Genomic DNA, 21,209 nt, shown 5'->3' on the forward strand with positions numbered 1-21,209 from the left:
CGGCCGGGGCAGCAGGCTGCTGGTTGACGATGATGTTGGGAACGGCGGCGGCATTCTGCTGAAACTGCTGCTGCCCGTTGCCGCCGAAGATAAACTGGTTGCAGAGGGTACAGTGGAAGCCACTGCCGAACGGGGCATTGACATATCGCCGGAATACAGCCTGATGAGAGCACCAAGGTGCATTGAATGGAAGAGAAAACATCATACGAGAAGTAGGCTGGGAGTTGAGCCTTCCTGGTATGACAATTTCTTTTTCTTTTTCTTTTTCGAAGTAAATGCGAGTTCGGAAGCCGGAGCACAGGACATAAGTCGAGGGAGCGGGAAAACACCAGATTGTGTACGGACATAGGGAAGGGGACTTTGTTTCGTTGGTGAGGGAGTATTTGCCCTAAATACAAACATTCGACGTGGTTCCGGTGCACAAACGTGTTAGCAGCCTCACTTTTGAAGATACGAGGGGTTGACATTGGGTGACCACGTGGGACATGTACATGCCCAGAGAACAGTAAGCCACGAGCTTCTTGTAAAGACATCCAACCAAAGCGTTGGCAGATTCTGAACCACCTCATAGGACATGAAATTTTGCAAGCACATCTCAGCTCCAGCTTGAATAGCGAACTTGCAACTCATTATACGCAGATTAGAGCCGCCTGTCCTTTGACATCCACGGATTATAAGGGTGTAAGTTGTTCATTCAACAGTACCTATAATCATCGCCATCGGCTGGCCCTACGAACAGGCGTTTCCAGCATTTCCAGATGCACAAAACCGTCAAGAAAGCTACAACGAAAACAATCACAAAAGCCAGAATGATAGCCCCGTCGTGCGTCATTGTAGTAGTGAAAATCTGCTAATATGAACCTGCGAGCCTCTTCTTCCGCAGATCTAGCGGGCGGATGCACAACTGGAACGGCAATTAGTTGGATTTGTACTTGTGAACTCTCTATTGGGGTTCAACCTCAGAGTGGCAGAAACTGGCGTTTGACTGGCCTTTGGGCTTACTGGAACAGTTAAGATTTAGTAATTTGCAGAGGAGAAGTGTGAATATCCAGAAGTAGGCCGCAACGAACCGCACGATTCGTTTCTACAATGATATGACCAAGTGGTGGGACACTTTTTGAATGGCTGTTGCATCCCAGCGAGAATTCTCGGGAGAGCTGCTTCAGACTGGCTTGATACTGACTCACTGGCGGACGAGCTGGACAACAATGAGAACAGTGGACCGGCAAACAGGTCAACAAAGTCACACAATCATGTTTGCTATTGCACGAGTCGGCAACACCACGCCAGAGGGTCTTCTGAGGCTTTATGTCAGCCTCAATATGCAGCAAAGAGATGTTTGTCAAGGTTTCTTCCCGGGCCGTAAAGCCTGATTTGCTACATTGCTGCTGACTGGAATACGAATAATTCGTTCTAGTAGTGGCAGATTCCACCGACGTCATCATCTATGGTCCAAGTACCGGCCAACCCGTTCTCAACGACAGGCTCATCGATGAGCTCTGGTTCCTCGGGTTTACCAAGGAAGAAGTCGCCCTGACCGGTGGCACGCGTCTGCCGGGTCATGAACTTGTGAGCCCACCGTTCGACAGCCGGCTCACCCGTCTCATCCCGCGCCTGCTTCAGGAATGGAATCAGCGCAGTGCCTCCAGTGCCCTTGACTTTCTTGTGGGCGGCATTCTTGGAAGCAACAGCTAGATTCTGGCGGTTACGCACAGCCTCGGGACTGCGGCTACGGCTGCGTGCCCGATTCTCGCGCGAAGGAAGAATGATGTAGCGGGTAACGATAGCGATGTGAATGTCACGGAAGGCACGCAGCATTGCCAAGCAGGCGTCGTATGCAAGAGCAAGGGGCCGGTCAGACTTGGCGCGGTTTTCAACAAACTGGCGAATGTTGGCAATTGAAGCAACATCGTCAAGGAACCGAGCATGGGGGCCGGGCATATAGCGTCGCATGTCCTGAATGAAGTTGTGTGTGGGTCCACGCATACGCCCCTCTCGTTCAGAATCTGAGGCGTCGGCTTTCTCACCGGTAGGGCGATGCTCAATGCCCAGAATGACATCGAAGAACTGGATCAGAGAGCTCTGCGCGTTGCTGGGACCGGAAAATTGCACGAAGTCGGATGTTCCGGTGCCATCATCCCAGAGGACACCGTTGGGCAGACCGGCCTCGGCCATGTTCTTGCTGCCAGCAAGGAAGGTGCGAATCTTCCGATAGAAGAAGCTGGGGTCGCAATTATCGTGCATGCGACGGAGCAGTTCGCCAAGATCATCCAGGCGCTCAGCAAAGGCTTGCAGGCAACGTGTCACGGTCGCCGCATCACCTTGACGAGCCGCAGCCACGGCCGTCAGCATGAGCGGAATGATGGGACCACCGCGGGCCTCAATGGCGACGGAGACCAGATAGAACCATGATTCGTCGAGAGAACCCGTGAAGGTGGTCAGGGTAGCGAGGTTGTCGAGATCATCGATATCCTCGTCCATGAAGAGGGGCTTGAAGTTCCAGAGAACCGAAGCGGCGTACGTGGACACAGGCGGGACCTCGAGATGCTCGCAGATCTTGAGCAGCGGAGCCGAAATGCTGGGCGGCACACGCTCCATGGGAGTGTCACCTCCCCAGATGTAGCCGTGAGCAAAGAAGGTGAGGAGCATGTAGGCTCTGCGCCATTCTGCGTCATGTTCCAGACCGATGGTCGAGAGGACAGGGAGGCGATCAATGACTCCTCGAAGCCGCTTGCTGAGAATCAGGCTTTGAAAGTTGGTGGCGATGGCCTCCCATTTGTTGTAGTATGGATCAGGAAGCCTCGTCAGGGGCAAGACATCTGGAAGGAAGCCATGGGTCGGCGAGATTCCATATTCGGCCAGAACGGGGATGGGAGGAATCATAACTGCGATGCTTGCGTGTCTAATTCAAGAGACCACTGGCCGAATGGGGTGGGCCGTGGTAGCCAGTCAGTTCAGACGGATGTTGCAGTTCCCTCAAGTGGTGACGGCGTGTGGTCAATGGTAGAAGTTCAAGTAATGAAGTCCTGACGCAAGGAGTATACAGATATGGTTCTGTAATACTCCTCAGCCGTGCGAGTACTCTGTGCGGTCGTTGTCATGAGACTACAACTAAGTAATCTATGGTTTGGTGGTTGATGCACAAGAAACAAAAAGATGAGACTAGCGACGAGAGACTATGAGATTTTTATGGCGGGCCACCGGGGATGGCGGCGTTATTATTCACCAGGCGAGCGACTCGGGTCAACGGTTACCTTAGTAATTGACCAGCCTTCCCAAAGGAGGGATCCGTCAAGTAACGCGAGTATGAGATGATTAGTATGCAGGGTCCTCGGGATGACACGGGCTAAGAGGTTCATGTCGCAGGGACAAGCAGGGACAAAGAGAGGACTTGACTACAAGGCCCAGGCCAGAGGTTTATTGCGCAATTGCATGAGGAGGGTAGTTGCAACCTCGACATTACCTGGAAGCTGAACGACAACCTTGGGGTTCCTGGCAAAAGCGCAAGCAATACAATACGTGCGCATGATAAACGAAAACGCCGAGCCCCGGGTGACGGTATGGGAGAGATTTTGCAGACATTCCCCTCAGCTACCATCGACAACTTCCTTGGGACCGATGCCGGCTATTGTCGCACAAGCTATCTCGGCAGCCTAGTAGCAATCCCAGGCGTCACGGCGTGGGTGCACATCTGTTAGAGCCGCAAGGCGAGGGTAACCTTGCAAGCACATGCGAAACGGGTGCCATGATGCACGCTTTGTTCTGAAGAGCTCAGCCAGCCATGCATAGACGCGAGGGTTGCCAGCGCGCATGAGGGTGTAGAAGAGGCGAAATGGCTCTTGGATGGCCATTGGTCAAGTTGTCCATGTGTCAGAAAGCAGATGTGGCGGAATCCGTCGGCATTGCCATCACAGTCTCATTAATAATGAACCTCCTCCAGCAGGCTGGTGGGAGCCCTGGAGGGAGGGATGGATGCAGGAGGTGCCGGTGGTGATGAAGGGCCCCCGGGGGCGCTGTGGGCGAGTAAGCATGGGCCACTCTGGTGGGCTGCTGTGGCCCAGACCACCGGAATTTCGGGGGCGAATGTTCCACTAACTTGAGATGGCTCCCTGGAAGGTACTGTACTGCCGCCTACTTGTAGTGTTGGACCGACGCCCCAACGCGCCCTGATTGGCAGCTGGTCTCCAGCGATTCCCGGCTCCGCTCTCAGCCTTGGCGGGCGCATGGACAAGGCTTCGGCGACTCCAACCTGGATGAAGCTCTCCGCCATCCTCGACGAGCGCTCCGTTGCCAGTCCCCCGCGATACACAGACCATGACGCCATCTGGGAGGATATAGACAATCGCCCGGGACCCTACAAGATGGTTGTCCAGCAACATGTGCTCAACTGGCTGTACAGTGTCCTGACAAGTGTACGAGTGCACATGAAGACCCCTCTGTCCGTCGAATGGGCACCCAGCTAATGCGGCGCCTCCCCCAGGAGTATCACGATGTCCAGCGAACGTACAACGACGTAGCGCAGGCGCTGTCGCAGTACCCGTCGCTGTCGCCGCGGACAGACGTCCACACCTTCGACAATGGCGTCTCCGCCCTCCTCGTCCACCTCTCCGGCACCTTGCCCGTCGTGTTCCGAGGCACCACGTACCGCTTTCCCATCTCCATCTGGGTGCCTCACGCATACCCTCGAGAGGCGCCGTTGGCCTATGTCAACCCGACCGAGTCCATGATGATACGCCCCGGCCAACACATCGATCCCCAGGGCCGCATATATCACCCGTACCTGGTGGGCTGGGCCGAATACTGGGATGTAAGTGCGCCGTGGTGGGCGAGTCCTCCTGGGCACAGCAGCCTACCTAGCAGTGCTGACGCTGCCATCCTGTACAGAAATCATCCATGCTGGATTTCCTGGCCATCTTGCGCGATGTCTTCGCCAAAGAACCGCCCGTGATAGCGCGCCAGCAGCAGCAGCCAAGACCGCCGCCACAGCAGCAGGCTACGCCCTCTGCGACACCTCCGCCCATACCTCCTCTACCGCATGAGCTCTCCCGGACGCCTGCGCAGACCCATACACCTCATTCAGCAGACGGCCTGCCGCCTCCCCCACCACCGAAGGGTAGTGACGCGCCCCAGGTCGTCCCGGGCCAAGCCATCAACGCCAACAGCGGGCCTCCTCTGCCGCCGCTCCCACCCGGCATCCACAGACCGCAGAGCCAATACGGATCTCAACAGCCCCAACAAGCCCACAGGTTGTCGAGATACGAGACGGCGCCCCCTCTCCCGCCGCAGGTAACGGGCCAGCAGCAGGCACATCCGCAGCCTGTGCAAGCCTACCAACAAGCTCCATCGCCCGCTCCGCAACACCAACACCAGACCTCGTACGCGCAAGGGAACACGCAAGCTGGCTACCCACCGCAGGGGCCCCGTCAGGCAGCTGCTGTCTCACCAACTGGCCCTTACAATGACCCCAGAGCTTCATATGCAGGGCCTCCACCCAATTGGCAACAACAGCAGCCGCCTGCACAACAACCTACGGTGCAGCAGCAGCCTTTTCAGCAACCACCAGCACCACCGCAGTCCAAGCCACCGCCCCCTCCAGACATTATGGATGAACCACTTACACTTTCTCTGCCATCCCCATCCAATCTACCGCCACCTCCCATCCCGCCAAACCCCGAGAAAGATGCACTGCTGCGCCAATTGGGCATGACACTCCATCAGCATCGTCTGCGGGCCCGGCAACAGAATGAGTCGTCGCTGGCCGGCTTGATTGCCCAGCGGAACGCAATGCTGACGGCGTTACAAAACATCCAGTCAGATACCAACTCGCTGGGCTCTCTATCGACCGTGCTAAGCTCAAACACCTCCGACCTGCAATCGTCGCTCAAGGAAGCCGATGCTGTCATTATCAACAGCAGAAAACAGGCGCCACCCGGTATCGACGAACTCCTGGTCGCCCCCACCGTAGTTGGCAATCAGCTGTACGATGTAGTGGCCGAGGAGCGAGCCCTGGGTGATGCAATCTTCATCCTTGGGCGGGCTGTGGAAAGGGGCCGCATCACGCCAGCCGCCTTCGCCAAGACTACTCGCAGCCTGGCTCGCGAATGGTACCTTAAGAAGGCTCTGGCGAAGAAGATCGGGCGTGGCATGGGCCTGGTGTCCTGAACCGAGCTTAATGTCACTCAGTAAACCTGGGCCCAAGGAACCTGGGCGCAAGTGCCTACCCAGGCAGGGGGTCAGGTAGTTGTCACGGTAATTGGCTGGCTCACGAGGCAAGACAAGTCATGAAGCCATTTTCTTGTACATAGAACGATGACCTTGAGCGCATACCGGGGTTATAAACGAGACCATGAAACCAATACATGCTATAGAGCCGTACCAAACCCCCCCTTCCCCCTGAGGTCATGTGTGCCATTCTCGACTGAGACCTATCCCGTGAATGTACGTCGCGACCAGGGCTCCTAGGGTCCGCCCTTTTTCTCTTGCATCAAGGCAAGCGCCGTCCCGAGATCCCGCTTTCCAACAGGCTAGATAGTTGCCTCGAGACAACTGCCTTGGGTGCTTAAGTACCTCGACCAGGTATGTGCCTGTGTGCTGTTTCACTTTCTGTTGTCAACTGCTCAGATTACTATGTGGTAAGCACGATGGATTGGGTCAAGTTTGGGAGCCTCGTCCACCGAGCTCAGCTTCGCTGGCATTTCCACGGCAGCCTCTCACCACTTCCAAGATTGGTACCATGGATTGACTTCACGCGCGCTCTTCTACTTGTTGTTATCGCCTCGAATGGTCTCAGTCTTTTTGGGCCCCGTTATATCCCGTACTGTAGTTCAATCCAATGGCTTCAACAGCCACCTCACGCAGCTCGGTGCCAAGCTCCCCTGTTCGCTTCGACAGCCCAACACCCGCCGCCTTAAGACCTCAGCCCCTCCGAATCCCTCAGAATGGATCTACGCGGCGGCGCGTATCTGTTGATGGAAGCGGCGTGGCACAATCCGAGCCCCCGGCAGAGCTCGGCCAGCATAGCTTCCAAGATGAACGCCACACCGGCCAGGCGAAGTCCATAGCGACGCAGTCTTCAGTGGGTCTTCGAAACAAGACATCAAAGCTCGGCTCACTTGTCTCAAAGTTCGAGATACTGGATGCAATGAATAACGCAGGCCTTGATTCCTATAGAATTCCACGGCTATCCAAGATTAACCTGGAAACGGGACCCCGTGCAGTTGCAAGAGCTCCAACGTCTCCGGTGTCACTGCCCCGGGAAACTATACTACAGTCAACGCCCTCACTCGAAAAGTCTAGCGCCAGTGATGAGTCGAGCAACTTATCACCTAGGCAAGTGAGGCTCCCGAAAGCTACATCTGCTCCTCGATCCCGATTGCCAATCGGTACCCGTCTCAAAACAGTGACCAGTGACGCTCTGGAGACCCCAGAGACCCACCATATTAAGCAAGATAACGCAATGCAAACAGAAGACGCCAGGCTCCCTTTATTCCTCAAGGGTGCTGCTTCTTCCGAAACCAAGAGTTCTGGATAGGATCCCAGGATCACCAATGATAAGAAGCAGTTGTTTGACACGGAATGTCAGTCATGAGTCACTCCCCACACTGATTTCTGAGTTATCCTTTACTACATCTGAACACTTACGGCTCGCTAGATTCTCCATTCAAGTCCCCTAAGTCCCTGCTAGATCCGGTTGCCTTCCGAGTTCCACACCCGACACAGTGCTTCAACAATAACTCTCCAAGGCGATTACCTGTGTCCAAGTCTTCAAGAAAAGTCTTACCATCAACCAAGAGTCAACCTTGTGTTACAGATAATGGCGACAAAACCAAACCTCTACATCACAAAGCTATGAGCAGTGGTTTGGAAGAGGCCTTCGTACCTTCGCCGCAGCAGAAGCAACTCACGAGTACATCTTTGCAAGAAGGAAGACCCAGTGTGGCAGACCTTCGCCGGTCCTTTGAACAGACAAACACTGGTACACAAAGAAACGCTCACTCATTCGAGACTCCGAGATACCGCCTGGACAGGCGATCCATTTCCATTCGTCATGCAGCTGGGAACAGTGTAGACCGCAATTCACGTGAACGGAAAGATGTAGAAACCGAAGTTTTCAAGACTCCGTCGGCACATAGAACCAATAAGCTCGAGGCTCCGCCAGGCTCTGGGGAGAAACTTGGCGAACTGAAACCTAGAAATACAGGCTTGACATTACCAGGACAGATTCCTGACGGCGAATCAATCCCAACCTCGGCCATACGTACACCGCCCTCGCTTCCCGTAAGCAAAAGCTCTCGTTCTCATCATGAGATGATGAAATCCAGGACATTGGGAACCCCCAAAACTCTACCAGCCAAGTTTTATACCGTCGCTGATGATGTCAAGCGCCGATTGCCACCCAAAATTGACGTCCACGCTTCTGGGATCGAAAAGGGTGAGAAGTATAGTCACTCAAGCCCATATCACCCCTTGCTTCTTTGTAACTCGGATAAACAAGATCGAGTGAAGACAAATGGCGCACAACGGGATCTAAATCTTATTTTTGTGTCGAAGTCAAGCCAGCTTATCCCTTTGCGCCGAAGTATTGACTTTGGAACCCAGACAGACCTGTCCTTTCCGGTAATTCTTGGGCCTGACCCAGAACCACCAATACAGCTACCGTTTCGCAACAGCAAGGTCGCAGACTTGCGTAAACTTTTTGACAGGCGATCACCGAAGCCATTGCTCTCTTTTTCTCGGCGACATCGCCAAAGTATACCAGGTCTGAATACTGATTCTTCAAGCCGGAGACGTGTTCTGCATCGCACAACTTCATCGAGCATCCTGTCGAGCCCCCTTTCGACGAAGACATCAACACCGCCCGCACTTACCACCAAAATCAGTACGAACGATTTCTCATGCGACTTCTTGAACGAGAAGAAATATCCTGTAGTACAGGAAGCAACTCGGTCGTCCACGAAGGTTCGTCACTCGCCCCCCAAAGGCGGTCCTGATTCACGCGCAAGGGACCGAACACAGACAAGCAATGAGTCTCCCTTGAAAGACCACATCAAACATTTTGAACATCTACACACGCGTGCACACTCACGTGAGACTCGCATTCACGATACCATCCAGGCAAGCTCCTTTCCCCCGACAGTTGAAGCGCCTGTGCCGACTGCACCCACGGCCGTAGAATCTCACCACCCTATCCGTAGAGTGTGGCGACGCATCTCGAGCTCTTTCGCACAGTCACTCGAAGGTGGTCATGAGAATAGCCACTATCGCTCCTCTTACCAGGAATCTTCCACAAGTTTTGATCATAGCCGCTCGCCACATCAGCGCTCATTGTTCCCTCTTCTCCCCGCGCGCAAGAGTTTTGCTTTCATGCAGCGTTTCTCAAGCAATGGCACACACAATCTGTTTGGACTCGACGGCGCAAATCAGTCTGTCCCGGATGCCGATATCTTTATGAACCCCGATGCAGCTCATGGCACGACGAACCTGGCGCGGCATCCAAGTCACACAAGCACGACAAGCCACAATACGTCGCTTCCTGCGCAAGACGAGCTTCGTAGGCTGGCGCAGCGTGATGCTTTCCGGGACAAGCAGACACAGAAGAAACGGGACAAGGAACTGGCCAAGCACGAACGAAGGGAACGACGGAAAGAGAGGCGATTAGCCAAGCAGGCCGGTAAGCAGACGAGACGAACAGTCTCCAGAGCAGGCTCGACTGCAGAGGCAGAGACATCAAGCACAAAAGAGCGAGCTTGGGGCCAACAGACAGCCAGTGGTTTCATGGTGCGTCAAGCTCGCTTGGGGTCCGATGAGCTGCAATCACCGAAACCATATCGGCCTGGCCAGGTCAAGAAGATTGTGAACATGTACAAGGAGAAGAGCAACAGTTTGTTGAGGATTGCGAGTGGCCACTGGGGCAATAGCACGGAGCAAGTGAAGGGCAAGGGAAAGGAGAAAGACGAACGCACTTTGTATTAAGCCGCCGGATCAAGTCGTCGCACATCGGACGAGACACAATATCTGGGACAAGGGGGGGCGGTTTGGGATAGAGTACAGAGACAGCATGGGATGGGAAGGCTTGCGGCATAGTTTTCTGCGCGGGCACGTTACAACTGCTGCTTGGCTGTCTGTCTGATGGGGTGGGAGTATCGGGCCATCTTGAACAGCTGCTACTTCAGAGTGACAGGTCATGGGATTGTTTACTTATTGGATACAGTGTTATGTTACCAGGGGATTGACACAGAGATAGGAGCTTTGGCGATAGTATACTTTACCTTTCGAGAGTATACAAACAAGGAAGCCGATTTGTGTCGGACAAACGCGAATACCGTTGCAAGGTGCACGGTGCAAGCAAGCAGTCATTTTCTTCCCGCACACATGAACCTGCAGGCGATGAGACTGGTGGTCCTGGTGGTGCCAAGTACTCGTGGGGGGCTGAAGGGTAGTTGGCGCATATCTCCACAATCATCCAAGATCTCCACGATGGCGGCTGATTCCGCAAAAACGTGGCCTAGCACTGGCACTAGGGCTGGGGAGATCTGGGGTGCTCAAGTTCCGACGCTGACTAGTCAAGCCCGTCGCGAGTGGCGCATCGTAGACTATTCGTAACACACGATTTGTGATACAGTACCATCGCGACGTCGCTTGTCGGTTCATTTTGACGACTCGAGAGCTCTTCGCTTGGGTATTCTTAGCAGCTGAACTGTCAGCACCGGCTCTCCATTGGCCGGGTGGACGCCTCTTGGGGGCCATCTCTTGGGAGCGAACGAATCGGGTAAACCAAGCCGATCCCATCCCAGGTGCCCCCCTCCGAGATCAGGGCCCTGGGACCTAGATCCTCATTCAGGCTTCGAGCCCCCCTGGCTCTCTGACCAGGCAGGCCTGCACTCGAACTGCAGAAACGAGCGCTTCATTAGGAGTGCGTAGCGAGATCGACCCAGTGCCATGGAACAGCATTGAGTACCATACATAACCCTACCGGGCTGGAACACGTCGGGCCAGGGAACGTTTTTCTTCTCTTCGGATGTTCGGAAATCCATGGCGACATACGATATCATACACACACCAATCCACCCACACCATGCGTGCGCATACGCGATAACCACGCCGTAGAATTGTCAAAGCGTGTCGACTGCTGAGACTTACCGCTTCAATTGACTTTAGCGGCTCTGTAGCGGACGCCGCTTGTCACGGAAAAGCAAGCAAAGCAAAACATACGAGGGAAAAGCTCTGCGCGCGTGCGCCTCTACGAACTCTGATTGACTGCATGGATGCGCCAAGCGGAGGAGGCGGCGGCGCGGATAGCCCCGCTCGCGACCTCGATCACCAGAACGCGGGCGTATCGACAAAGGCTACCGACACGCCGGCGAGGACGACGGGAGAGTACGCGGCGCCGGCAGGAGTCGAAGTCACCTTGTCGCATGCCAGCGGACATGAGGATGGAGCAGCGCCCGCCGCTGCTGACTATGATGGTGCTGGGAGCGAGGACCACCTGTCGGCGCCGTCAGCCTCGGCGCCGCACCTGCACTCCGAGGACGATTCCAGCTCGTTCGGCACGCCGAGTACATACTCGGTCATTTTAAGTGTATGACATTCACCCAGGGCATTTTTGCCCGTTTTTGACGGACTGGCAATTGACATTCCGAGTCATAGGTCGATACGGATAACGATGCGGATTCGGCGTTGGGCAGCATGATGCCGTAAGTCTTTCCTCGGAGTCGTTCCCTCAACGGCGCATTAGATACTTATAGGTCGCCAGCAACTCGAGCATGTCTGCAACTTCCAGCGTCTACGAATTCGTGGAGGAGTTTGGCAGGACGTTCCATAAGTATAAAGAGGGTAGTAAGTGCTGTGGAGACCCTGACCTGCCCGCTCTCGGAGACTAATTGAGGCAACCAGAATACTTCTTACCGAATGACGAGGTAAGATGGTCCATGAACTTGATGAGAGATCACGCTACTAACTGGTTATCCAACAGCAAGAAATAGGTAGATTAGGTCGGGATCTCAGTGCCAGTCTTTCATGGTTATCGCTGACCGCATACTAGACCTTCAACATCGGATTGCACTACAAGTACTAGATTGGAAGCTTTATCTAGCTCCTATAGACCGACCACATCGAGTGCTTGACGTCGGGACAGGATCGGGCATCTGGGCTATCGAGTTCTCTGATCAGAGCCCAGAGTCGGACGTTCTTGGCACAGACTTGAGCCCAATCCAGCCTGAATACGTGCCGGCAAACTGTCGCTTCGAGATTGACGACGTCGAGGACGAATGGATATACAGCCACAAGTTCGACTATGTACATGGACGGTACATGTGTGCCTTTCTGACGGATTTCCCCAAGCTCTTCGGCCAGGCCTACGACAATCTCAACCCAGGCGGCTGGGTCGAGTTTATGGAGACCGTCATCTATTTCCAGAGCCAGGACGGATCACTAGAGGGAACGGCGCTGGAGCGCTGGAATAAGCTACTCCTCGAGGGTAAGTGATTTCGACTCGTTTCGTAGCAGAATCGGGATAGAAGGATGGGGGTCAGAGCATCGGAATGCTGACTACGTAACTCAAAGGAATCAGAAACATGGGTCGCAACGCGCTGTCCTGCATGAAGTACAAGAAATGGATGACTGATGCGGGCTTCATTAACGTGGAGGAGAAAAAGTTCATCGTCCCAGCAAACCCCTGGGCCAAGGGTCGCAAGAACAAGGAGCTTGGCGCCTTACAGATGGTCAACAACCTCAATGGCGTCTATGGTCTCACGGTCACCGTCTTCACCAAAGGTCTGGGCTGGACCACGGAGGAGGTTGAGGTCCTCCTGGCCGATGTGCGAAGGGATATGAGCGACAAGGACATCCATTCGTATATCACTATGTAAGTTTCCTGGTTTCCAGTTTCAGAAGGCGGTACTAATGAGGCTATAAGTATGGTGGTATATGGGCAGAAGCCGATATAGATCCGGGATGTGGGGGCGTCCAAGGGAAGTGTTATGGGGAAGATATAGACACCATAACGTATTGGGTGTCTGTGTCATAGGAACCCGTAGAAGATCTTCATATATGCTTTGATACCACGAATTACACGTTGCGACATCAGCTAATACGCTGAAGAATATCTCGAGCTATATACAATCTCATTATTAAGTGGACATTGAAACAACCTGCAGGAAACTATGTGTCTGTGATTCTGAAGCCTCCCTGATCGTGCACCCATAGCAAGTAGAAACTAGCAGTGGTCGAAGTTAGTCGGGTAGCGAGAGATGATGCTGTTCAGGTCAACCCCCCTGGCCTGCTATCTCTCGTAGTCCAGCAACCTCACCAACCCTGCAAGGACCGGCGTGGATGACATCCCGGTTCGGAATCTTCCCATCTTTCGTTGGGATTTGCAACGCAATTCTAATATTAATAGTGTCAGTAAAGCACTAGCCGTAGACAGTTCCGCGTGGTCTCCAAATTGCACGTAGCAGTGTTTGTCTAGCCTACGTTTCTGTGATACCAGGATACTGTGTCCTGTGACCATGTTCACTGACAGCCGCGATGTCCGCTGCGAATATCAGACCGAATTCGCCGCCTGCGATATCGACGGCTGTCGAGTTGTCTTCGGAGAGCGTAATGTGCGCAAGCCCCGCGATGAACACCACCCATCTATCAACAGAAAGTCAGCTTGCGAATCATACGCAACTCTCAAGACCAAAAAGGGAAGTGGGGGCAGTTTACTGATAAAATGGAGCGTTGTGAAACCCTCCATCAAAGTTGGAGGGGATCGCCGTGTACGTTATGTTGGTGGCTTCGCTCAGGAGCAACGCGGCTGTCCCGGCTGTACCAGGTTGGGTCGACTGTGAGAATGGTGTCTCGAGTTGCCAACATTCTAGTGTCGAGCGGCCATCCCGGGCACCAATGGCGGTGACGTTGAGCCTTAGTGCTGTGACTGCAAGGGGTAAAAGCATCAATGCGAGATGTGATTTCGTCGCTTTAGTCATTTTCGATTAACAAAACAAAGGCACACAACAAGTCACCACTTCGAGGTTCTACTAGCTTACAGACAAGGTAAAGAAATGTGTAAATATGACTCCAGGTGGAAAATTCACGAAACGAGAACAAGATATTTATCATCGGGGCCGAGACTCTCGGTATTTGTAACAAATCAACTCAGCTAACACATGAAGAACGGTTGTCCACAGTTTGCGTCGTCATGCTGCATATGAAGGTCACGTTTCCAAGAATCCCAGTGCAACCTTGGGTAATAGTTCACCAATCACAGAAAATTAATCATGGGTATCCCTAGCTTATACCTGTTTTGTGCATCACTGTGCAGCTATTAGTGATTAATCTCAGATCCTCATCCAAGTCTAAGGTACCTCTAACATCTAGTGATGTGCGTCATTCAGACATAAATCTGCTTTGATGCTTTTAGTTGAACCATTATGGCCATGTAATGCACTTATGCTAAGAGGGAACATCTTATTCTCAACTTTGACTAGTCTTATCATGTATGGAGTATTATTCAGGCGAGTTCGGTACTCTATCCATGGTTATATTTATGGGCATATTCTGCTACATACTAAGAAAAGTCAGTTATGATAGACTGTACAGTCGGCGTATCTTGGTTATGTCCCTTTCAAAACCAAGCGCAGCTACTACCCTGGTTTAGATATAGTATCTACATGGGCCTTGATGAAGGGATATTGCTTCAACGTGAGAGTAATGTCATAGATTGTCCTCTAAACTCATGACCACGGTAAGTATCCCGAAATCGCAATACCGCCCTATTCTGAAATCTTATCCTCAAGTAAATCGACTTCTGGTAACGATAAGACAGGAAGGTGGGCCATATGTAGTTTGGCGCTTGCATATGGGACAAAGCGTGCGCTGAATGGCTTTCCCTTGGTCACTGGGTTGAGCGGTGGGATATCCGGTGAGTCGTAAAGAAGGGGCCACTCGATCTCGATAGCTGCGATTCGCAACTCCACAGGCGGCGCGCCGAGAGACCAAACGGGATTTGGAATAGTTGAAACATTCTTTTGCACCACTTCGATCTGGGACGGATCTATGGCAATGTTCCATAGGCTTGTCGGTACCATAATATGGTCATGCGAATGAGAGTCCGTAGTGTTCGTAGGCAGAACCGCCTGGGTATTGTATTGACGGGCCGGAGTTTCCGTGTCATTGTATTCGATTGCTAGACTGTATAGGAGTGCACCGTAGTAAACACCGGCTGTGTTGTTGGCTCTCATCTCCACTCGAGGTTGCGTATCGAGTTCGACGGTAAAGGTGCTCTCCCCTGCTGCTATTTTGACTTCCTGCAGGCCTTTACTGGACGGGGTTATAGGCTGACTCGAAGATTCTCCCGGTCCAGTAATCTTGCTGGCATTGCTTGCCCAGGTCGGTATGCGAACATAGAAGGAGAACGGAGAGGAAGCCAAAACTTGATAGCTGAGGTTCAGCCCAAAGGGATATGTTCCAGTAGCCGATATTGTTACCGAATTGTCACCCTCGAGCATTGTTGATACCGTTCCGGGAGACAAGTAGACATGAGCAAGACCACCATCTTCAGTGCTAACAAATGAGTTCGCTAGGAACTTCGGATATCCTTGTGGGTGGTTTACTGTGCAGCAAGGCTAGTCGTTGTTAGTAAGTTTTGCTGGATGGAGATTCGTCATTCTACTCACATAGTTCGGCTCCAGCCCGAAAACATTGGAGTATGAATTCACGTCAGTCCACATTGCCGATCCTTCTGTCAGGTTCCGAGACCATGGCTGATTTTCTTGTTGAACGTATTGATGACTGTACCAATCTGAGGATATCGAAGCCGGCAGGGCGTTAAAGGCAACAAGTTCTACCCAATCGGCCCTGAAAATTAGTCGAAATTTAGCGATCAACCATTCTTATGAGGGTATGTGCTGGTGAGTTACTAACAAATCATTATCCGCAAGGTACTGGTAAATCCAGGTCACTGGAACGGCAGTTATTAGATGTGTTCCCATACAATATTACCCACCTGTGTTCAGATACACAATACTCACTGGAGAAGATCATCTCAGCTGCAATGCAGAGCTCGGCACCTCTATTCGGATTCAAATCCGAAATGTATTCATCTGCAATAATTGTTCCAGCTAGGGATTTGTGATATTTCGCCAGCAGGTCAGTTGCGAACCGGGTTTGCTCTTTAAGCTTCTCGTCATGGGTCATGCGGTATACTGCCAGAGGATAGCGTAAACCTGTTTCCACTGATGAGTAAGACGCAAAGACAAAGTCAGTGGATGATTTTACCTTCAGCGTAGTTCACTCCGTGTAAGAAGACCCAACTCAGGTTCCACGGAGTAACACCATCTTGGTAGACGGTCGGGTAGACACCGTCCACGAAGAAAGTCCTCCAATCCGCGCCCCACTGCCTTGCGTTAGATGACGACTTCAATTTATACGAGTGTAGTGAAGTGCGCCTTATTTTTTGACCCCCAAAGGACGAGAGTGTAGAAAAATAGTGTCGAAGCAACCTGAGTTGGCTTCCCCAAAATCAAGAATCGCATGGTCTGAATCACGGAAGGAGTTATATGCGTAGGGTGTCACTTACGAGCACGCCACCCTCGATCATGAGCTCCATCGTCTCCCATATCAGCTCGGAATTATTGCGGGGGTACTTCTCGTAAAGCCATTGTAAGGGTATGTGGTATTCGTGAGTTCGGCCAACACCAAACCCAGCAGTATCGAATACATCATCTCCATGGACCTTCGCAAGTGAGCTTCCAGGCCAGGGCCAATAATTATGAATGCTTAAATATATTACTTACCAACAGACCTGTGTAGTTATCACGTAGCATACTGTGTGCTAACTCTACGTATCGATGCATGGAATCCACTATTCTTTCGGTCTGGGTAGAATCAGCCTCGGCGTATTGCTGTCACTAGTTAGTTCAAGATATCATCGCGTGGGTCCGGAGCGTGTTGTAAACAGCATGTTGCTGTCAATAGCCACAACCGAATGGGTTCAAAGCCTGTCTTACCACCCCAAACTCACCATTAAGCCCAGCAAAAGCAGGCACCTGGCCCATAGGCCCCGAGTCTGATGGGTTGTTTCGAACCCAAGCCAGCCATCGTCCTGTTGATGGTCGAGCACATAGTCAAGATAATATTGCACTTGTCCCTTGATTCGAGTATCATTCAGTCCGAAAGCAAGTGGAACCAGGCCGTTGAACCAGTATGGCGATGCTTCATCGAGGATAGAGTACTCTGTAGTTCCTCCAATCCATTTCGAGTTGTGCACAAAGCGATAGAAGTCAAACATGTTGCCGGCGAGGCCATTGGCTTCCAATTCTAGCTGATCACGGAGCCAACCCAAAGGGCTGGTGGATCCGAGAGAAAGCGGGCGGTATACGGGTTGAACCACTGAGAGGGATTAGTCCAATAGCAACGGTGTGTTGTGCGTGGTGTCTTGGCCTACGTGAAGATCCACGGTCAACTTGCAAGACATGCTGAGCTTGGCCGAAAGCAAGGCCCACCAGAAAAGTAGCAATCCCGAGCAGGCGCATTTTGTCAACCTTCAATCAGGAAACACCACCTAATAGCTTGCCTTGAAGGTCCAAAGGATCGTATAGGGCACGCAAACGGGGTTTTACGGACGCGTGCGGCAACAAATGATGCAATGGTGTCAAGAACATAGATCGCTCATGAGAAGCCCCGCCTACAGATTTGATCCCCAAGCAAGAAAATCCCAAATGCTATGTTACACCTACGGTCAAGATATACCGTCACAATGAACTGCGGATGTCCCACCCGATAACTGAAATGACGGTGACTTGCCAGGTTCGGAAGCCAGCCCCACGTTACATCGGCATTGCGGTCCGCCGTCTGGCAACTCTGCAGTGCGGACTCTCCTATCTGCGTGCAGGATCGGATCGTTCATAAACGCACTGTTCATTTAAACTCTGAATTCCAGGGTTCAGCACAAGTTTTTCGGTAATTGTATCTATAAAACCCATTCCATCGCCTACAAATACTCTATTGCATACTACTTACATGACAGGTGACCACACTTTTCGTGTAGGAGTGATGTGTCGCATTGAGTAAAGCTCGAGTTAGTCAACAACTACGCTGTACGCGACTCTGTTGGTAAACGATGGTACCCCCAAGACGAAAAGATGAGCATTGTAGCATATTGATACAAATTGGTTCGTTTATCAGTACCATACGTACAAAACTATCCGCAATTGTACCTATGATTCACCCCTCATCTCCCAGAAGGCGACCGACATGATTCCCCCCCCCCCCCCCAGAAACTTACACCACAGCTCACCACCAATATTAACCGTAAGGACAAATCATTGTGGACATTATTTGTCCATACGGTCATGTTTCCAACGTCAACAGTACATTACCGGTCATTGGGTAGGTTGATATGAGGCATGTGGGTGTTATGGGTATCGGAGACAGGCTCTGACGTTGGTAGAACTGTAGAGGGTGCGACGGGACCCCCAGATGGGGATCCAGACCCTTCATCATGGTGTATAACCCCTGAATACCCACTGTCCATTCTTGAGTGCCCCTTCTTCTGAGAGGCAGCGTTTGAGGCAGGATTTGAAGTGGTGTTCGAATTCTTCTCGTTAAGCCCCCTGTCCGAATGGCTGTAAAACCTTTCAAGGTCATCCTCGTCTTGTCCAGGGTTTGCAGTGTTATACTTCATCCACCTGAGAAGAGCGTAACATCCATATGCTAGCAGAGAGCCCGTGAGAGGTCCGATCCAGTAGATCCAGTGATAACCTGGAAAGTTCGTGATCACTGCAGGACCAAAAGCCCTGGCTGGATTAATCGAAGTCCCCGTCCAGTTCGTTGCACAGATGTGTGCAATGAAGACAGAAATCCCAATGCCGATAGGTGCTAAATATGTAGCACGGTGTTTCTCGACAGCCAAGAAGAACACAGTCAGGACAAGTTGCGCAGTAAGGAAGAACTCCAGGAAAAACCCTTGAGCTGTGTTCGCGCCGCCACCAAGCTTATCACCAAATAGAGCCGGGCCAGGCGTGAGGCCATCGGCAACTGCAGCCGCCGCTATCGCAGCGACCAGTTGTGTAATAAATACGAAGAGGCCCCGCAGTGGCCCAACAGCTCCGACCAGGACGAGACCCAATGTGATCTGGATATGTTAGATCTTCTAGCAAGACGTTGGAACGAAGAGGATGAATACGTACGGCAGGATTGAACATGCCACCAGTGACTCTGTAGAAGATCCACACATTTACGGCGACTGCAGCGCCGAAGGAGAAGGCGACATACAGTAGACTGAATGGAGCCAGAGGGGCAGTGTAGTCGTTGGGGTTGTTTGTGACGATGGCGGTCTGGGTGCCGATGAATGACAAGAGCAAAAACATAAAGGTCCCGCAGAATTCACCGACGAGGACGGTCAACATGTTCCGCGTTGGATCTGGGAACATGTGGCTCCCTTCGCCGGGGCGGGTTGGGAAAAGGTGTCGCGTCATGTTTGGCAAGCTTCTCAGGTCAAGGAAAAGCTTGAGGGGGACGTTTATCAATGAAGAGGTGAAATCAATGGGCAAGATTGGAATAGCCAGCGAATATAAATAGTAGCGGAATGGAAATACAGTCGCCAACAAATACCAAGATTGGCTTTGCCAAATGTGAACCATATTGGGCAGATGCTCGTGCCATGTCTAGGATAATCCTTTCATCGGCTACATGTGCCGACCACACTGGATGCTTGGATAATCTGAAAACAGAAGGTTGTTACAGTGAGCTGTTTATGGTTTGCCGGTAAGAACAAGCGAACTCAAGCTCAGCTACCGTATTCCATGGCTGAACATTGAGGTGAATCAAGATTTGTACTTGCCTCTACAGGAGCCATGAGGGCCACAGATCTCTTGGGAAACCCAACGTAAACGGTGACGCGAACGTAGAAAATTATCGGCATTTTTGTCGCCATATCTGCGTAGCTAGTCATTAGTCCAGATATAATGAGAGGATAATTCGAGGTGAGCACAAGCGAATTTCCCGAAGACACTATACGTTGCTCAAGAACGGTATCTTTTGGGATCGAGATCTCTTTATCTCCCTCTGATGCCTTGCTCCTTGAGGGAGCTTATTAACTGCATGTGGCGGGTGGAGACTCGTCCAAACGACTTGCAACAATCTTTCTTTCATAGTTGGGATGAACACCCTTAGACATCATGATGGAATGGATTCAGATGGCGGCAATAAGACCATGCATGATTTACTTTTAATAAGGCTAAATCTGAGTTTGGACCATGGTAGAGTCTATCTTCATTTTGGGTCACAGGCTAAGGACAAATACGAGAGTTGCATGTATGCACTTGCTGGGCCCTGGCTTTTGTTGCATTGTTTGCATTCTTGGATGGCGCTGGTGGGAAAGATCTGATCTTGGCGTGCTATTGTACAAATCGAGGCTCACCGATCCTGACCGTAATCTTTACAAACGACCCATGTCATTGCATTGAAGACATCTTTCCAATCTCAGTAGCTCAATATTTTAGACGCGAGGTATGATGGCTCAATTTTCGACTCGCCGAACGAATCGAGCCACACCACGCTCTGTAAGTATAGAACACGCCAAGTAGAGGAGAATGAATATCCCAACAAATGTTTCGGGCGATAATACGACCACGTAGACGATACCGGGGCATATGCAAAAGCAAGGATTGTCCGTTGATAATATGACTTACATGGGTGAATTACTCCTGCAGGGAGTGACAATCCCATTTTGGTGGAGTAAGGCGTTTACATCATAGACCCCCTACAAAGGCTTACGCAGTCTCCAGGTTGCTATGAACAGTGGCACATGGTCTTATTGGCCTGAAATGCTTTCAAATATTGGCAGAGGATAGCGGTATCTTGAGCTAAAAAGGCAAGCAAGGTTCAACAGCTTCCTTGCTGAGTCAAGACACCAGATGTGGGGTTGCGTAGGCTAAAGTTTAGATGCGGGCCGCAAGTCAATTCGACACCTAATCAGACGACAAGCAGAGCCGTGAAAGGCAATTGGCAACTTTCATCGATGAGGCTCAATCAGATTAACACTGAAGGGCGGGGTAAATGTCATAGTCTTACAGCAATCAGAGTGGCGCGTTTTGGGGACCCCTACGGCTATTGGTCCTGCCATTTCATGATGGCATGGACTACCGGTATCTAGCAACAGCCCTAGCCTTGTATACCTTTCACGATAGCAATTCTTCAACTCTAGACGAGTAGAGCAATCATGAGAG

The 21,209-nt window shown here is 51.8% G+C and overlaps 8 protein-coding genes across 8 annotated transcripts; 4 read left to right on the forward strand and 4 right to left on the reverse strand.

The window, feature by feature from the left end:
* Nucleotides 1–1,413: 1,413 nt before the first annotated feature.
* JN550_007566 (uncharacterized protein) lies at nt 1,414–2,883 on the reverse strand (the record flags this gene model as incomplete). The annotated part of the gene is made up of 1 exon (XM_049319431.1): nt 1,414–2,883. The coding sequence occupies one exon, from the start codon at nt 2,881–2,883 to the stop codon at nt 1,414–1,416; it is 1,470 nt and encodes a 489-aa protein (XP_049170542.1).
* Nucleotides 2,884–3,968: 1,085 nt separating this feature from the next.
* JN550_007567 (uncharacterized protein) lies at nt 3,969–6,162 on the forward strand (the record flags this gene model as incomplete). The annotated part of the gene is made up of 4 exons (XM_049319432.1): nt 3,969–4,023; nt 4,117–4,412; nt 4,481–4,807; nt 4,885–6,162. 4 exons carry the CDS (start codon nt 3,969–3,971, stop codon nt 6,160–6,162), a joined length of 1,956 nt encoding a protein of 651 aa, XP_049170543.1.
* Nucleotides 6,163–6,832: 670 nt separating this feature from the next.
* On the forward strand, nt 6,833–7,531 carry JN550_007568 (uncharacterized protein; the record flags this gene model as incomplete). Its single annotated transcript, XM_049319433.1, has 1 exon — nt 6,833–7,531. One exon carries the CDS (start codon nt 6,833–6,835, stop codon nt 7,529–7,531), a length of 699 nt encoding a protein of 232 aa, XP_049170544.1.
* Nucleotides 7,532–7,848: 317 nt separating this feature from the next.
* Nucleotides 7,849–9,972, forward strand: JN550_007569 (uncharacterized protein; the record flags this gene model as incomplete). The annotated part of the gene is made up of 3 exons (XM_049319434.1): nt 7,849–8,616; nt 8,781–8,958; nt 9,137–9,972. 3 exons carry the CDS (start codon nt 7,849–7,851, stop codon nt 9,970–9,972), a joined length of 1,782 nt encoding a protein of 593 aa, XP_049170545.1.
* A 1,288-nt stretch (nt 9,973–11,260) lies between these two features.
* Nucleotides 11,261–12,866, forward strand: JN550_007570 (uncharacterized protein; the record flags this gene model as incomplete). Its single annotated transcript, XM_049319435.1, has 7 exons — nt 11,261–11,578; nt 11,647–11,693; nt 11,753–11,835; nt 11,893–11,915; nt 11,972–11,981; nt 12,041–12,475; nt 12,562–12,866. 7 exons carry the CDS (start codon nt 11,261–11,263, stop codon nt 12,864–12,866), a joined length of 1,221 nt encoding a protein of 406 aa, XP_049170546.1.
* A 396-nt stretch (nt 12,867–13,262) lies between these two features.
* Nucleotides 13,263–13,967, reverse strand: JN550_007571 (uncharacterized protein; the record flags this gene model as incomplete). The annotated part of the gene is made up of 3 exons (XM_049319437.1): nt 13,263–13,383; nt 13,471–13,632; nt 13,705–13,967. 3 exons carry the CDS (start codon nt 13,965–13,967, stop codon nt 13,263–13,265), a joined length of 546 nt encoding a protein of 181 aa, XP_049170547.1.
* A 786-nt stretch (nt 13,968–14,753) lies between these two features.
* JN550_007572 (uncharacterized protein) lies at nt 14,754–17,513 on the reverse strand (the record flags this gene model as incomplete). Its single annotated transcript, XM_049319438.1, has 9 exons — nt 14,754–15,605; nt 15,657–15,837; nt 15,904–15,940; nt 16,011–16,205; nt 16,258–16,375; nt 16,559–16,714; nt 16,776–16,883; nt 17,003–17,370; nt 17,426–17,513. The coding sequence occupies 9 exons, from the start codon at nt 17,511–17,513 to the stop codon at nt 14,754–14,756; spliced, it is 2,103 nt and encodes a 700-aa protein (XP_049170548.1).
* An 842-nt stretch (nt 17,514–18,355) lies between these two features.
* Nucleotides 18,356–19,457, reverse strand: JN550_007573 (uncharacterized protein; the record flags this gene model as incomplete). Its single annotated transcript, XM_049319439.1, has 2 exons — nt 18,356–19,114; nt 19,170–19,457. The coding sequence occupies 2 exons, from the start codon at nt 19,455–19,457 to the stop codon at nt 18,356–18,358; spliced, it is 1,047 nt and encodes a 348-aa protein (XP_049170549.1).
* Between the last annotated feature and the right edge of the window lie 1,752 nt (nt 19,458–21,209).

Source organism: Neoarthrinium moseri (genome assembly GCF_022829205.1).
Source record: "Neoarthrinium moseri strain CBS 164.80 chromosome Unknown scaffold29_Wmoseri_CBS_16480, whole genome shotgun sequence".
Classification (NCBI taxonomy): domain Eukaryota; kingdom Fungi; phylum Ascomycota; class Sordariomycetes; order Amphisphaeriales; family Apiosporaceae; genus Neoarthrinium; species Neoarthrinium moseri.